Genomic DNA, 17,574 nt, shown 5'->3' on the forward strand with positions numbered 1-17,574 from the left:
TATTTATCAAAGAAATAACCAACTTCTATTATGACCATAAAATTTTTCTTTCTTTGGACTGTGCATTCTATACATGATCCCAGGCGTCTCAAAAATTCCAGAACTAGAACGTTCTCTAGGAAAGATCACATGATAGACTATAAAGCAGTCTCAACAAGTTCAAAAACATGAAAATCATATCACATGTCTTTTCTGATCACAATGGAATCAAGCTGGGAAATAACAACTTAGGGATTTTATAAAGTATGTATGTACATGCAAAGTAGACAATAGGTTCCAGAATAAAAAAAATAGTCCACAGAAACAATAATAAAAAAAGGGAATTTAAAAAATTTTTGGAAATGAGAGAAGATGACAATACAACATATCAAGACTTCTGTGATACAGCTCAATTACTATTAATAGCAAAGTTTATAGCATCTTGTTTCCTACATCAGGCAACTGGAAAGACATCAAATGAATGATTAGAAAAGAAAAAAGAAAATATGAGAAAAATAAAATTCAAAAATCAGTGCAAGGAATAGTAAGAGATGAGTAGTAAACAAAATAGAAATTGAAAAACCACACAAAAAGTAGTATATTGAAGAACCAGTTTTTGAAAAAAATAGACAAAATCAATACATCATTGTCTGAAGTAGCCAAAAAACAAACAAACAAACAAAAGATGGAGAGGACCCAAGTCAGCTAAAGTAGAGCTGAATAGGGAAATGGTACAAGGGACAGCACAGGAATAAACCCTCACTAATCAGGAATAGAGAGCAAACAAAAAATCCAGAGCCGAATGGCTTCACTGCTCAACTCTATCAAACATTTGAAAAAATTAATTTCAGTTCTTGTCAAAGTACTACAACAATTGCAAGGGAAGGAATCTTCCCATAGTCATAATAAGAGGGCAGCAGAACCTTAATCCTAATATCAGAAGATGAAACAATGGAGAAAAATATCTATAGAATAATATCCCTGATGAACACAGATGCCGAAATCCTAGCAAAATATTGACTAAAAGAATCCAACAACACATCACAGAGATTTCTCACCCTGGCCAAGTAGGACTTATACTTGATTTTAGCTCAATGATAAGACACAAGCAAGATTTTTTAAAAGATTTATTTTATTTTTATTGGAAAGGCAGATATACAGAGAGGAGGAGAGACTGAGAGGAATATCTTCCATCCGATGACAGGGCCACCGGGAAAAGAACCAGCACCCATATGTGATCCTGGTGTGTTCAAGGCAAGGACTTTATCCACTACGCTATCGCACTGGGCCCACAAGCAAGATTTAAGAACAATTGGTACGAAAGGTTCAACAATTGTGATGAATTATATTAACAAGCTGAAGAATAAAAAACATGGGGACCTTTTTATAGACACCCTGAAAACATTTTACAAAACACAACAATCTTTATTGATAAAAACCTTAAACCAATTGGCAAACCCATAGCCATTCTAATCAGTCAGGGACGTCCACTTCCAGATGGCTATTTGATACAGTTCTGGAAGTTTAAGCCAGAGCAATTACAGAAGATAAACAAATCCAAGAGATGCAGATTGGAAATAAAGAATGCTAACTATCCCTCTTTGCACATAACATGGTTTTATATACAGGGGAATTAAAAAAGTCTAGTAAGAGAATATTGGAACTTACAGAGCTTTGACAAGTTGCAGGATATAAAATCAACACACACACAGAAAAAAAATCCCTAGCCTTTGTGTAAAAAGTAATGCCCTGGCCGAGAAATAAAGTATAAGATCAGTATTACTCACAATAGCTATACAATTTAAATCACTCTGCATAAATTTAAATATGTTACATATTATATAAAATGAAAATTAAAAATGCTAAAAAAAATAGAAGAGACACATACAACAAAATGGAAAAATTTTGTTTTCATGGATGGAAAAATTAATATAATCAAAATGCCTGCAGTGTCCAAAACTATTTACAGACTTGGTGTGATCCCACTCAAAATGCCAAGGACATTCTCTTCACATCTAGCAAAGCCTTGCTAAAATTCATATAGGAACATAATGGACTCAGAATAGCTAATAATCTTAAACAAAATCAAAGATAAAAGCATTACAATTCCAGATTTCAGGACATACTACAGGGTAGGTTTAGTCTGTCAAAACAGACTGAAAACTGAAAAAAAAAAGATATCCGGACCAATGGAACAGAATAAAAACTTCAGAAGTTTATTATTTGACAATTCAGAAGTTAATTATTTGACAATAAGATAAAAGAGGGCAGAATTTTTTAAAAAAATATTTTGAAACTGAACCTGTACATGCACATGTGTAAAACAAGACCCTACCTTGTCTTTATCAGAAATGAACTCACAGTGCACCAAGAATCTAAATCTACTACCTATTACTATCAAATTATCAGAGGAAAATTTGGGAGAAGCCTGCACGATATTAGCATGGACAAAGGCTCCATGGAAAAGGAGCCAGAAGCATAAGCAATAAAAGCAGAAACAGACCAGTGGGATTACATAAAGCTAAGAAGTTGCTAGAAGGAAACATGCCACAAAGTGAAGAACAGAATAGAAGAAGCTATTTGCAACCAAAAGACTGATACAGGATTAACTCAGGATCTAGGAAGAGCTCCAGTCACAAAACAGCAGCATGACAAAGAATCCAGTTAAGACATGGACAAAGGGCATAAACAGGCATTTTTTCACATGTTGAAACTCAAATGGTTAACATATACATGAAAAGCTGCTCAGGATCACCTGCCCTCAGGAAAATGCAAATCGAAGTTAGAGTTTCTACCTCACCCCTGGTAGAATGGCCATCACCACATATCACAGAACAATAAATGCTGATGAGGACATTGGTGAAAAGTGCCCTACACCACTGTTGGTGGGAATATAAATTAGTAATACCATTACTGAAAACAGTATGTAGATTTCTCAGAAATCTGAAAACAGATCTACCACATGATCCAACCTTCCTACTTTGGGAATTTACCCAAATGAATAAATTCAGCCTATGAAAGAGTTGTCCGTATTTTCATGTTTACTGCATCTCAGTTCACCTTAGACAAGACATGGAGTCTACCCAGATCCTCTCCAACTGGTGACTGGATAAAGAAAATGTGGTACACAGGCACTTCAAAATACTTCTCAGCTATTAAAAAAAAAAAAAAAGAATTCTCTTCATAAAATGGTTGAATCTGGAAGCTATCATGAAATAAGCCAGGCACCAAATGCACATGTATGCCCTGCCTTATATGTAGCTGTTAACATAAAGTATAAAAATGTACATAAACAAAATGAACATCTATGCTTTGATTGTTGGTTTTGTCCGTGTTTCAACTCCTGTGGACCTGTGGTCTTTATGGATTGTAGTTGTTGAATATTACATACTGTGGTTTATTCCAACAGTGATTATAGAAAGGCATGAAAAGAAGTTTTCACAAAAATTAAAGAAAAAAGCAAAGAAGTAACAATGAAAGGAGATGCAAGATCATGGGAGTGTCGGGGGAGCCTGGTTAGCTTCCTATAATTCTTCCTGAAATATACAAAGTTTGCTCTTTTTCAAAAGAACATTTGAAATGAGTAAACATTCTTACGGTTTACTCATACTGTAAATGCAGGTGTATGGGCATGGAATGGAAAATCCTCAGGGACAGTTTGATAATCCAAAGCTTGACTCAATATCTAAGCCTAAATTCAAGTGAAGAGTAAGCAGTTATGAAAACCTCCATGGCATGAACATGTTAGTACCTACACCAAGGAGTTGCTTCCACATCTACATTGAGGAGACACTGACCATCAGCCAAGGGAACCACAGGTTTAGGGTGGCGGAACAAATGCTCCATGATCACCTCTGCCCACCCTACCCACTCCATTTACTTACAAGACTGCCACAGACTGAAACAAATCAGCAACCACTGGACAACCACACCTAAGTCATCTACACAAAATACTTCCAATTCAGAGAAAAATACAAGAGAATATGTGGAGGTGATAGTAGCCCTGCCAAGACAAACAGATACTACCCAGGGCACTGAGCAAAATTTACCAGATTTAATTCTTTTTTTTTTTTAAGATTTATTTTATTACAAAGTCAAAGTCAGATATACAGAGAGGAGGAGAGACAGAGAGGAAGATCTTCTATCCGATGATTCACTCCCCAAGTGAGCCGCAACAGGTCGATGCGCGCCGATCCGAAGCCGGGAACCAGGAACCTCTTCCGGGTCTCCCACAGAGGTGCAGGGTCCCAAAGCCTTGGGCCGTCCTCGACTGCTTTCTCAGGCCACAAGCAGGGAGCTGGATGGGAGGTGGAGCTGCCGGGATTAGAACCAGCACCTATATAGGATCCTGGCGCGTTCAAGGCGAGGACTTTAGCCGCTAGGCCATGCCGCAGGGCCCCCAGATTTAATTCTAAATTCTGGTCTTTGGATGCTTAGCATGTCCTTTACGGTTATCAACGACTTCATTATAATTATCTATTTAGAATTTTTCTTTCAGTTTAAACTATAAAAAGGCTCAGATATAAAAGATATTCCCCCAATGTTTATGCTTTATTTGCAAATTGTAGAAGAAACAATATTTCTGTGTTAGTAATATATGTTTTTGCTACTGATTTTTTTAGGAAAAATGATAGGACAGCATTTTGACTGTACAAAGGTGCAAAGGTTTTCAGCCCTTGATGAAGCTTCTCATGTTTCCTTTTCCATTTTGTCCTCATCTATTATTTACTTTATGTCACTCCAATATGAGTTATAGGTGATTTATAGGTGTATTTATTTTATTAATGCATAATTACTTGCACTTAAACAGAAATTTTATCTCTATAATATATTGCTCTTTGACAAGGAAATTAGGTATCTGGCCATTTTTCAGGAGGCTTTTTATTGTTGCCTTTCCTGATCCGAAAACAATTAGAATTGGCTTTTGATTGGAAAATATCAAAGATTTAATGAGAAGCTGTTTTGTATAATAAGTAATCAGAAAAAAATTACCTAGTAACAGTAGGATAAAAGAAGTAACAAAATCAGGTTGGGAAAAATTTAAAATCATAATTTGCTCATGGCAGAATATGCTATGTGAGTCACATAGCCAGACATTAAATGTGTCCTATCTGTAAGGAATAGATCTTACCCTGCCTACAAATTGATTCACTTGTTGGCACAGAAACCCATTTATCCTTCAATTCCTAATTTGCCTTATGTTCCCCAAAAAGCACAGGTTAGGCCCATTTTATGCACATATATTCTCATCTATAAAACTCAACTTTCTTTCAATTGTTTCATTCATTTCACTTTTATTATCATAATGTTACTGCTGTGTTAATATTGAACTAAATTTGTTGTCCGTGATGTTTATAGTGAAGACATGAATAAAAGGAAAAATTCTTGTAAATTTAGTGTGCGCTAAATTTTCTTCCAGTGACAAAAACCCAAGATCAATTTAGAACTATGTGTTTCTCAAAGGCGTGCTCTGATTCTCCATGTAATGGTATCTTTGGAAAATAAATGTTTATCTCTTTTCTTCCAAATGACATTTGCTGTTTCATCTCATACGTTTGTAACTTCAGCATCTCTAAAATCAATGCAGCTAACTAGTACTACTACGAAAATGTTATCATATGACGCAAGAGATGAAAACAACACAGGAAGTTCCCACCATGTTGTAGGATTTCTGTTTAATTCTGCAGTCAGACTCCCTCATTCGATCCTATGCCTCTTCCATTTAGTGTTGTAACTATGACCAGGGTTAATGAACATCTCTAGGACTATTTTGTCATTTGAAAAAAAAGAACAATAACACAGTATCTGTATCAGGTGCATTCTGATGATTAAATGAGTCTGAGAATATAACCCTCATTACTACATTAGAGTGACCTCTGTTAAACCATGTATGTTTAAGAATATTGCTTGAAAACTCCTTGACCAAGAAATCATAAAACAAAAGGAGGAGACCAAAGTGCAGGAAACTATGTGGTTCCTTTTGTGAACAGCAACATATTTGTATATTTGCGTGTGCACAGGTATGCACACACACACCTTATCAATGCAGCATCATTCTGTGTCACATCACAGTAATTCCTACACAATAAAAAGGAAAATTTAATGGAATTCTGATGAATAGATTTATAAATGATAGAGGCTTTCAACATCTGTAACAAACATGGTAGAAACAAAATAAAAACTTTTGGATATCTTTCACCAATATCCATACAATTTCTGAAGGAAAAAATCTAAACGAAACTCAAGACTCAATCACACTGCATTAAGGGATCAGTAGGCTGAAATACACCCATCTCATTAACTACTAATTTGACTTGGGAACACAAAATACCTATTACAGTTTCATTAGACCCAGTTCTAACTGTAACATGATTTAAACCTCTTATGCTATTGTTTCCTTTACATACATATGGCTAAATGTATAGCATTTACACAGTCTTGCTCATGGTGGGACATTCCTTGAAGGCACATGGAGTATGGCATTCAAAAACTAATCATGTTTAAGACAAAGTCAATCACAATGATCTCATGTACTCACTTGCTGGGTTGTTCGTACTATGCAAGCTGACCACTGGGACTCGTGGACCTAAATTTGAGAAAACATACATGTAAACTTATTTTAAATACATTTATTCGCAAGGTCAAGTGATAAATGCCTGAATATGCAAGGCTAGTCCAAAGCAGAGCTAAGAGTCAGAAATCCACCCAGGTCTCCATGTGGTAGCAGGAACCCCCAAACATAGGTCATCATCTGTTGCCTCCTGGACACATTAGTGGAAGTTGAAAAGTGGCCAGGACTTGAACCATCATTCTCATAGGGGACAAAGGCTCCCAAACGGTGGTCTAACACTCTGTGCCACCACATCCACCTCTGCAAAAACAATTTTAAAAAGATCTAAGCAACACTGTCCTGGAAGGGAACATGATAGAAACATGTATGGTTAGAACATAATGTAACAGAAAGTAAGTACCTGTATTTCATGTTTTTCTCTGAGAGTACTGTATTCAGAAAGTACAAATACAAAAGTATGGTGAAAGAAACTTTCTTGTATCTTGTTAAGATTCCTCACTCCCTGAATCTCCTATATTTCTGTGTTGACATTCCTCTGATTTTTCAGAGAGCAGTCACTGATGGTCACAAACTTGCTTATGGCTCTTTCACACTTCATGTGATGACACAAGATGAAATTCTCTTTGTTGTTGCTTTTAAAAGATTTATTTATTTCTATTGGAAAGGCAGATATACAGAGAGGAGGAGACAGAGAGGAAGATCTTCCATTCGATGGTGCACTCCCCAAGCGGCCACAATGGCTGGAGCTGAGCCAATATTAGGCAGGGAGCCCAGAGCTTCTTCCAGGTCTCCCTTGTGGGTGCAGGGTCCCAAGGCTTTGGGCCGTCCTTGACTGCTTTCCCAGGCCACAAGCAGGGAGCTGGATGGGAAGTGGGGCTGCCATATGGGATCCTGATACATTCAAGGTGAGGACTTTAGCTACTAGGCTATTGCGCCAGGCCCAAGATGAAATTCTAACTATCACTAATCTAAGAAATAAAGAAAACATGCATATTTGAAATATCTCAAGCATATGATAAATAAAACTTTGGATGCTAATTCTATACAAATTTTAAGAATATACTATTCAGTATCATATTACTCAAAATACACTAGATACTTTTTTGTCTTGTTATATAAAATCTACTATATATTTTGTCATGAAAAGTATATTGGATCTTAATTTCTTTACAGAACCCTACCTAAAGTGTACTGGTTCTTTTATTATTGTCTTTAAGTACTCATCTTTACTGATCACTTTATTTCAGGTATCAAGAAAAATGAAACTCTAAACTACATCTTGTTGTATTTCCCCTTGTGTCTTTAACAAAGACATCAACTGCACAGTAGCACTCAAATGATCGAATTGGGAGAAGATGCATGAATTACATTTGATGTGCAGGAAATACAGCATCATATTAAAGGGAAAATTATTTCTATGACCGCATCCTGGACAGTCCTGTCCTGTAAGATTAGAGTATACTGTTATGCATAAAAGATGTTATGGGGGTAAATCAATTGCTCTTAATCAAAGAACTTTGGAGAAGAATTCAATCGCTATACATCCTAAATCCCTTGACAATCAAGCCATGGTTTCAATAAGTCTATTGCTTTTCCTAAAGGCCAAATAATTTCATTTATTGTTTTCACATGGTTTTGCTAGGATAAAATGGTTTATTCATTTTCACATGCTCATGTTTGAATATCTCTTATTGATTGTATATGCATATTGACTAATGCTAAGTTTCTATTTCTAAATGAAGTCTATGAATAAAGGAATCCCAGTAAATCCAATTTGTGTAACATTTGAAGTTTACTGATGATAGTAATAAATACTGATCAAATACAATGGATAAAGAAAATCTGAAATCACATAGACGCTTACCTTCACAAAGCAATAAGAAATGTTGATTCATGGGACTAAAACTGGCATCAAAATATGTACACTGCTCTTTCATAAAATTACATGAAATGCATTGTCGATTCAGTAATCCTTCAGTAGAAGCACTGGGGGGAGAAAATACGAGTGAGCCAATCTACTTCAGTGTGGCTGCTGCGTCAGAACAGTTCAACATAAACTGAAGACATCCATCAGTGTTTGCACAGGGGTTTCTTATAGGTTTATGGCTCACGGTACACAAGCAAGGCCAACTTCACTATTCATGTTAAAGATACATGTTATTCTCTGTAATAAGATGGTAGTTATGAATACCTTCTGTGTATAATATATAGTGAGAATTGATGGATTAATAAAAGCAGATTTCCACATGAGATTCATCTATTATTTTCATGTTCTTTACAGAAAATTTTGGTATTAGGTCTTTAAAGGTAAATGTTCACAGATTCTGGAATAAAGTCATGATCAATCAAGCCATGATGGTTTAAATTCAATGTTGAGGGAAATAAACAAAAGATATATTAACCAACCTGTTAGTAAGTAGGGACTATTTTTTAAAAATCAAAATCAAAATCCATATACAGAATACTGATTACTAAATATAGCCTGGAAGGAGTGTGGGGGATAGAAGAGTTTGGATTTAAGAATGAAGGGAAGTTGGGTGGTGGTGTGGTGCATTAATCTGACAAATATACTAATTTGAAATATTAATGGGGAAATAAGATAAGGGATTTATGGGAATCAGTGTATTATTATCTCATAAATGTATGTTTAATAAATTTAGAATAATAAAAATGAAGAATAAAAATGAAGATATTAACAACACATGGGATTAGGGGTAAGCACTAAACTTTTCCCATCAAATACCAGCATTGAAACTACTGACAAGGAAATATGTTCATGCATATGATGCTAATCATATGTTGATACCTTGAAGAGGTCAAGATAAAAATGATCATCATCATTATTTTATGATAATGATGCTTAAACATGGTGGGCTTAAGATCTTCACTTGTAGTTAATTTCATATATAGAGATGTTCATATCATAAATAAAATTAAATGCAGTATTACCTAGGCTAATGGATGAAAACAATGTGGAATATGCATTTACAAATCACTAGATTGAATGAGATATTCTCAACTCCATTAGGAATAAAATGTGAATGGGTACTATATTAATAAATGAGTAACACTGTGTACATTTTCATGTTATTTTTTCTGGAGGCATAGAAGAGCAATGAGATCCTGAGGCAGGTAAAAGAAATATCTTAAGCAATTAAAGTTAAGCACTAGCTTTTAACCATAGAAATACACAAAGAAATAACTTATTTTTACAAAGTCATGATGTCACCTCTGAAATACTATGAATTGTTATGATTCAAATTTCCCCTTATTGGTCAAGGCAAACAATCTATATTAGGTCACTTGGAAATATCCTTAAAACACAGAAATAAATAAATATAAATATAAATAAGAAATTAAGCATATATAAAATTTTGCACATCATCTCTGTTGCAGATATCTGTTCACTGATATATTAATGTTTAAAGCTTTTCTCTCCACTCATTCATGAAAATCTCCAATACAAGCTTCCTACATTTTTATATTCTTGTTTCCTCATTTTTTATCTCAAAACTGTTGAAATAATGTAAATTTTGAGGTCAAAAATATATCACAGTGCATATGGTAGCAATTCTGCGGGGATATCTAATGCCATATATTAAATCAATGAATGATCATTTTTATAGCCTGCAAAAGACTGATTGAGTTTCCTGGGCCAAATACTAACATTATGTTACGGTCAGGGCAACTGGCATTTGATGAGTTATTTAACAGAAATTTATTGGTACTACATGTTCTTTATACCACTATTGGCAACATTAATACAGGTTCTAGATATATTGACTGTTCAGACACAGTCACTAGAGAGATGAGAAAGGCTCACAAGTCTAAGCAGTCATTGGGATTCAAATCGCATTTTAGATTCATAAGTGGAAAAGAGACTGAGGCAATTCCATTTGCTGAACCTGAATAAGCTTAATCTTCTGACATGGTCATTTTTCTTTAAGAGTTGCTTAAAATAGGGTAATGAAACACTGATCAAGTATTTCTGTATCTCTAAAATATTGCTCATAGCTTTTAGTTTCCACTATAGAGTAGGTTTGAAGAAAGATGAGCTCCAGGTTACGAGAAAAAAAAAATCAGTCCTTTATTTAATGCTGAAAATCAAACACAACCTCTAAATAAAGAACTTTTATTCCTTCAGAAGTCATTATCATTGAGCCTATGAGTTCTGGGTGATCCAAAAGAAAAACTCTAAGCAAGATAAAATAATTCAGTAGATGATAAAAACAAAGATTGCTGTGAATGAAAGCAAACTCTATGGACACGTATTATCTACGTCTTAAAAGGTGCCACACAGGACATGGCCATCCCCCACTGTAGTCCCGGCCCAGCTTCTGATTTCAACTTTCCTGCTATCATACGCCCTGGAAGTCATTACTCCATGACTCAAGCAGTAGGTGCTTGCCATCCGCATGAGAGACAAAGACTGAGCTCCAGCGATTGACCTGCGTGTGACCCAGTCCCAACTGCTGTAAATACCTGGACAATTTATCAGAGGATGGAAGCTCTCTTTTTACCTTTCAAATATGAAAAAAAAAAAAAGAAAATTGGGAGAAAATGAAAAATCACAAAAAAAGAGGCAAAAAGTGGTTGGGTAAATTAGGAGAAATCAGTTTCTTTGTACATGTGTGTATTTATATATATTGCTCCTAAAGGAAAGTCTCACACACTTTGTAGACTCAGTGGTGACACTTTTTCTAACATGATCAATTCCTACTGAGAATATATCTTGTCAGTTTTGAAAATTTAAAAAAAAAATCTGTGAAATGGAAATTAGAAAGTGGGTATAAAGTCTAGAATTCAAAGGTTGATGCCAGTTAAAAATAAAAGTCATTCTTGAGAGATCCTGGAGGAAGCTTTCTGAGTGAGGAGACTTTCTTATTCTAAGTTGGTTTGATCTTAAGTCAGTTTATGCATATGATTTTTAACTTGAAAAAGTGGTCAGATATTCATATTTTCTCATGTAAGCTCTATTTTAGAAAGCAGAGAACACTCCTGAAATAAATCAGGGTATATCCTCCAATATCAATCTCTTCAAATTTTGCCAACTGCACTAAAAGAAAGAAAAAAATTAAATGAACATTTGCTCTGACCCACTCTACTAAGGGTGCTTGAAGCATTATACTGTTCAAAAAGTAAATAATGTGCATGAAAGGCCCCGCTGCAATTATTCCCATGCCAGAGGCTGGCTCATGAGGGCCTCGGGGTGTGGATTTATAGGGGACCAATGGGACAGCACCAGTGGGGGCATTCAGGGACTTGGGAGTTCACGTCCAGGAAGGCAGAGCAAGCCTGATGATTACTCCAGGAAAACTTGTCCCAGGTGGGGTAGAAGGAGGGTAGGGGATAGGCACAGGTTAGTATGCTGGCCTGGTGGGATGGTGAACTTATCTTAGGAAATTCTGAATGGGCCTGGATATTGGGCATATGGTCCCAGGCCAGTACACATTCCACAAGCTGGAAGGCTGGGCTATGGAACTCATGTGCTCCCAGGTGCGTGGACTGTGGGATTAATCACAGAAAGGGGCAGAGGGCTGTGGGGGCGGAAGAATTGCTGAGGGAGTATATTGCAGGTTAGGAATGACTTCTGATGGACTCCCAATGACAAGTTCACTGTCCTTGCAGGTAAGTGAGAGGGCTAAAACCAGGCAGTTTGGAATGGAGAAGATGGAGGGTCTTAACAGGTCAGAATGATGCACTAGCCCATGTAGAAGACCTGCGCTGGACAGGTTACCATGGAAAACAGCAAACTACCACTCATTGGTGCACACTAAATCTAGGGCTGGGGGACTGCACAGAAGGGCTAAATTACAGTACTCACCAGTGAGTATCAGAACAGGGGATGGGTCACGTTAGGCCATGGGCAGGGGCAGATTTGGGGGGGGTTTGTAGGCTCACCCCTGTGGCACTGCAATTTTTGCTGGATGGTTTAAGAGCTGGGGTGGTGACGGGCTGAACTGGGCAAGATCAATCAACTCTCCAACACTCATGAGTACTGGGGTTGGGAATAGGCAGGGCAGGTCCAGGCTGTAGCACTCACAAGTACATCCAAGAACAGGATATGGGTCAGGTGAGACTACAACATCTACCAGTTCCCACAAAAGCTGGGATCGAGAGGGTAGACTGTACCAGGTATGGGTCTAGCTCCCACCTGCACATGTGCAACCTGGGTCTGGGAGTGGGCCTGGTGGGGAAACTTGGAAAACTCCTCTGGTGGTCTGTAACTCTCACTGGTGAGCATGTGGTTTAGGCCTGGGCATTGGTCAGGCTGGGCTTGTAGATCCACCCATCAGCAAATCTGTGGGGTGGTTGTGGAGGTGGGCAAACCAGGCAGGGCCGGGCCAACCTTAGCCAACTGCCATGTGCATAAGCCAAGTTTGAGTGTAGATTAGGCTGGGCTAGGCTATCACACCTACTGGTTTGTGTCAGCCAAGGGATGGGAGCAGACTGCAGGGTTAGGCTGCAGCACCCATAGCAAGAGTTGGGGCTGGGGGTTGGCGAGAATGGATCAGGCTGCAGCATTTTATGGCAAAGGAGAAGACAGGGGATGGGCTATCCTGAGCTAAGTCAGAGCAACCAATGGCACACACAAGATTTGTGGCTGGGTAAAAGTCTGGTTGGGGAGTTAAGGGAATGCCCATCTGAGTAGTGATTTCCACTGGTGAGCACAAGAGCAGGAACAGGGGGGTGGCAACATGGACTGGGCATGACTCAGTGTCCCTTGACATCTGCGTGGATTGGGTCTGGGGTGCACCAAACCAGGCTAGACTCCAGCACCTATTGGTACTCTTAAGAGCCAGAGTGGGTAAAGAACATACTAGACTAGATCACAGCACTTGTTGAACTATGCAAGAGCTGTGTCTGGACATGCACCAGGTATGACTGGGCTATAGTATCCAACAGTGAGAATCAGAATGGGTGTTGGCTGGTTGGGCAACGCCAGTGTTCCTTCCAGGACAGGAGGTAGACTAAGGCTGGGTAAAGGATCCACTGGTATGGGTGAGATCTGTTACTAGTAAGAAACCTGATAGAGCAGTTTGGGGAACTCCTCTGTCAGGACGCAGTCTCTGTAGGTGAGAGCAAGAACCGAGGCTGGAATCAGCCCAGACAAGGCCAGATTATGGCACTTGCTGGCACATGTGTGGGTCAGGTCTGGGGGTGGTGGTCCATGCTGGGCCAGTTTATAACACCCACTAGAAGATATGAAAACCAAGATGGGGGTGAGAAAAGCCTGACTGGGCCACAATATCAGCCAGTTACACTTGGGCAAGGTATGGGGGCTATGTAGGTAAGGCTAGGCTTCAGCACCCACCAGCTTGACCTGGAACTGGGGGTAGAATAGGTCGGGCCAGGCTATAGCACCCACTGGCAAATGCCTAGGTAAGGTGGGCCATGCCAGACTGAGCCACAACACACAGCAGTACACGTGAGACCCAGGGCCAGGATGTAAGCCCGGTAGCGGAGCAGTGGAGGCTACCCTGCTGGGCCACTGCTCCCACTGCTGAGCTTGAGAATTGGCATCAGGGTCAGACCAGGCTGGGCAGTGCTACAACACCTGTTGGTTTGTATGTGAGCTGGGTTTGGTGCACAACCAGGCTGGGTTAACTGACTGCACCCACTGACACATGCATAAGCATGGGCTTCGCTACAGCATCAGCTGGCAAATACTGGGACTGGGGCAAATCCTGTCAAGCTAGATTGCAGAATTACCTTGGCAGTGCAAGATCTGAATCTAGCACTGGACACCTCTCTGATGGGTTGCATCTCCCACTGGTGAACATGGGAACCAGTGCAAGGGCGGTCCTTGCTAGACAGGCAGTGGTACCTGCTGGCATGAATATGGGCAGGATAGTGGAGTTGGCTGGGTTGATCTAGGTTTCAATGCTCATTCATGTATATGAGAGCTGAATGGCATGTGGGACAGACTGGACCAGTCTGTTGCTCTAACTGGCAAGCACAGGAACCATAAATGGGGACAGGCCTATTGGGGGTTATTGGGGGTTGTTCCAACTATGCTACGGCTCCTGCTGGTGTATATGAGGGCCAAGTTGTGATGGGTAGGATTGGGCTGACTAATATCATCCATTGATTTGCATAAGAGATAGGATTGGAGACAGAATTGACCCAGCAATTAGAACTATCAGCATTGCATAGGCTGATGTGGGGGACAGAGAAGGGGCCCAAAATAGAAAGCACACACAATACTTAGTCTGGGATAACTTCAGAAATCTTTGGGGATGAACCTTGATGAACCATTGGACTCGGAACTCCAAACATGGAGCATAGAATCTGTGCTCTGACTGTGGAGTGCATGTGTCAAACATGGGCCTCCTCAATGACTTAACTGCAGCAGTGGATGGGATACCCAGTTGCACATGGAGGATATGGCAGTCCACTGGAGACTGCAGAGTTGATTTAGTATTATAGCAAAGGAAGGTGGGCAGAACAAATTGGTCAACTACCCCGGCCAAGTGTTGGCAGCAAATATCTAGACGAATGGAGAATCTAAGGTGGCCTGTGTCAGTCAGCGGATCTTGGAAGGATTTCCTTATCCTTGGACTGGCAAGATAAACAGCATTTCAAAATTAACAAACTATTGAAACTACTTGAGCAGAACCATTGAAACTTGTTGTGCACTGTGGATCTCGGGATGACGTTGGGTGGCTATTTTCTATTCCTGGGTACTGGGGCAGTTGGGAGGCTGGGTATAGCGTCTCCCTTATCTCCCCCCTTATCCCAGATACAGGAAGAAGAAAAGAGAAAATTTTGAAACAATGGTCACATCCACTTTCCCCTCACCCTTTACCCTTCTTGCTGTAGTCAACTATGTAAAAATAATCAAAACTAAAACAAAAAAAAAACAGAAAAAATAATAATGCATGACATGTCAGTTCACCGGAAATTCAAAATGAGATGTAACACAAGGAAGACACTCGGGAAAATATGTAAATGCATCTGTTGTGGGAGTTGACAGAAAACACCATATTCAAGAAATACTTTGAAATCATATAATCAGATGAGAAAAAGCTTTTTATAAGAGCAGGCAAAAAGGCTGTTTCCAAGCATAATAGACCCCCATGCTCACAGAGGCCTGAGCCATGAGGCAAAAAGAGTATGAGGTTTTGTCATGCACAGTTGGCTGCCCCTTGGCCATGTAAAAGATCTTCCCATCTCTTTGGCTGTCTAGAAGGCCACGGGGTCCCTGCCCTGTGAGACAAGATCCTGCCCCTTGCTTACCTGTACAACTGCCTCCCTCTGGGAGAACTCTCCGTGCTCAAGAAGTAACTGTCCAGGAATGAAAACAACACAAGTATTAGACACAGACGTGTTTTTGTCACCCTGAGCTTCCACTTGAATTTTCAAAACTGTCAAGAAAAACGCAAGTGTTATTTTGCTATTCAGCCACATGTTTGTTTTCCTTTGTAAGAGTATTGCCTTTCTCACAATGTTTCTCAATGTTTGCATGTTGAATATGCATGCACATGGTGTATGGATCTCTGTGAAGCAAAGAAATATCTTCAAAGAAAAGGTTATTCTTCATGCGCTGGCCTTACATTAACTAGTGCTGTGGAAAGCAAAAACATAAACATAATCTAGTGGAAAACATCTGATTTGACAGCCTACCCGAGTCCCAGCCCTGACCAGAGCAACAAAAGCACTCACATTTTTTGAGTATGTTCATCATACGCCAAGATCTTGATCACTTCCCAGTTTCCTGATGTCAGATGCCGCACAGTAATTTGCTCACTTTTGCTCTGCAAAGAGATAGACAGTATTGATTTTCTTTTTATTTAAAGAGCATCTCCCTCCTAAACACAAAAATATCAACTGCCTGGACTACTTCTAGTTCTTCAATTTTCAGCTGACATTCTGTTTCCTGTTTAAATCTTAAACGTCCACATACACTATTGTAAATGCAGACTCACACAAGACGGTATGTTTATCTCGTGCCACAGCAAAGCCATATGGAAAGTTCTGTCAGGTGGGCCTGCCCATGGGGCCCAGTACTAAGGTCAGTTTCTGCAGAGTAAATGGTGTTCCAAAATAATTCAGTGCTCTTAAACCATTACCATATGTGTTTTAATAACAGCTGTGATTTCATTAAATTCCACAGGAATATAAATGTATACGGCTGTAAACCTAAACACACAAACATACACAAATCTGAGGGAGACAGAACGAATGTGGAACCAGCTCTTTTCTGTTGGGAGAAGCCATTGTGTATCTCTTTTCTTCCTGCACAGCCATCCATCACCTGCATGTACCTCAATTCAGTTAACGGTTTTCAACGATACAGTACATATTTGCTCATTTGCTTAACAGGCGTGGATGTATCTTTTTACAATATTTATTTTAATTTTTGAAATTTATCACACAATTCTGTATAGTCTGGGATTCCCCTCCCCCAATTTCCACTTCCTGATAGATGTTTCCCATATTTTCACAACAGTACATTTCTTCATAAGGAGTTATAATTCCATCAATCTGCTATTTAAGTGTGTCCTGACATTGCTGGAACAGACAACGTCAGACACTTCATTATCCTATTATTTAGATATGTTCAACACTTTCATTGGGAGTCCTTCTTTTGTTTGGAAGTAGAGATGCATTTTGCATTGTGTATTCACATCTGGATATGGTACTCTCCTTTATCCCAACACTATACATTTCAATGTGCGTGATGGATTCCCTATATTAGAGAGAACATACAGTATTTTTCTTTTTGGGATTGACTTATTTCACTGAGCATGATGGTCTCTAGTTGGGACCATCTAGTTGCAAATTGTATCATTTCATTCTTTTTAATGGCTAAATAATATTCCATGGAGTAGATGTACCACAGTTTCTTTAGCCACTCCTCTTTGGATAGGCATCTGGACTGTTTCCTTGTCTTTGCTACTGTAGATTGTGCTGCTGTAAATACAGATCTCCTTTTCACATGTAGTTTTAATTTCTTTTGGGTATATTCCTAGGAGCAGGTTAGCTGGGTCATATGGCAGGTTTATTTGCAATTCTCTAAG

At 38.9% G+C, this 17,574-nt stretch overlaps 1 protein-coding gene across 1 annotated transcript in view; it reads right to left on the reverse strand.

Annotated features, from left to right (window-relative positions):
• DPP10 (dipeptidyl peptidase like 10) overlaps positions 1 to 17,574 on the reverse strand; it is a 537,944-nt gene that overhangs the window by 42,782 nt on the left and 477,588 nt on the right. The window contains exons 14-17 of the mRNA XM_058664194.1: positions 16,217 to 16,308; positions 15,791 to 15,838; positions 8,415 to 8,536; positions 6,518 to 6,565 (exon numbers count right to left, since the gene is read on the reverse strand). Of these exons, the coding sequence (XP_058520177.1) occupies positions 6,518 to 6,565; positions 8,415 to 8,536; positions 15,791 to 15,838; positions 16,217 to 16,308 (310 nt within the window). The remainder of the gene's footprint in view (positions 1 to 6,517; positions 6,566 to 8,414; positions 8,537 to 15,790; positions 15,839 to 16,216; positions 16,309 to 17,574) is intronic.

This window comes from Ochotona princeps, chromosome 5 (assembly GCF_030435755.1).
Source record: "Ochotona princeps isolate mOchPri1 chromosome 5, mOchPri1.hap1, whole genome shotgun sequence".
NCBI classification, from domain to species: Eukaryota; Metazoa; Chordata; class Mammalia; order Lagomorpha; family Ochotonidae; genus Ochotona; species Ochotona princeps.